The 241-nt window shown below is 66.8% G+C and overlaps 1 protein-coding gene across 1 annotated transcript in view; it reads left to right on the forward strand.

The window, feature by feature from the left end:
• Window positions 1-3: 3 nt before the first annotated feature.
• LOC104408665 (solute carrier family 22 member 23-like) overlaps window positions 4-241 on the forward strand; it is a gene marked incomplete at both ends in the record, with an annotated part of 23,343 nt that continues 23,105 nt past the window's right edge. Inside the window, one exon of the mRNA XM_010018330.1 lies at window positions 4-223. Coding sequence (XP_010016632.1) covers window positions 4-223 — 220 coding nt within the window. The remainder of the gene's footprint in view (window positions 224-241) is intronic.

Consider the following 241-nt stretch of genomic DNA (forward strand, 5'->3'; position numbering starts at 1 on the left):
CTCGACTACGACGGCTCCGTGCTGCCCTTCCTCGGGGGGCTGGGCGGCAGGTACCAGCGGACCTTGGTGCTGCTCACCTGGGTCCCGGCCCTCTTCATCGGCTTCAGCAAGTTCTCGGACTCCTTCCTTCTGGACCAGCCTGACTTCTGGTGCCGGGAGGCGGACGGGCAGGGCAACTGGAGCGGGTCCTTGGCTCCGAGCCACGCCAACCGCAGCGATAACGGCAGGATCTTTCCACCCC

The sequence above is a fragment of the Nestor notabilis genome, unplaced genomic scaffold, assembly GCF_000696875.1.
Source record: "Nestor notabilis isolate BGI_N333 unplaced genomic scaffold, ASM69687v1 scaffold25717, whole genome shotgun sequence".
In the NCBI taxonomy this organism is placed as follows: domain Eukaryota; kingdom Metazoa; phylum Chordata; class Aves; order Psittaciformes; family Psittacidae; genus Nestor; species Nestor notabilis.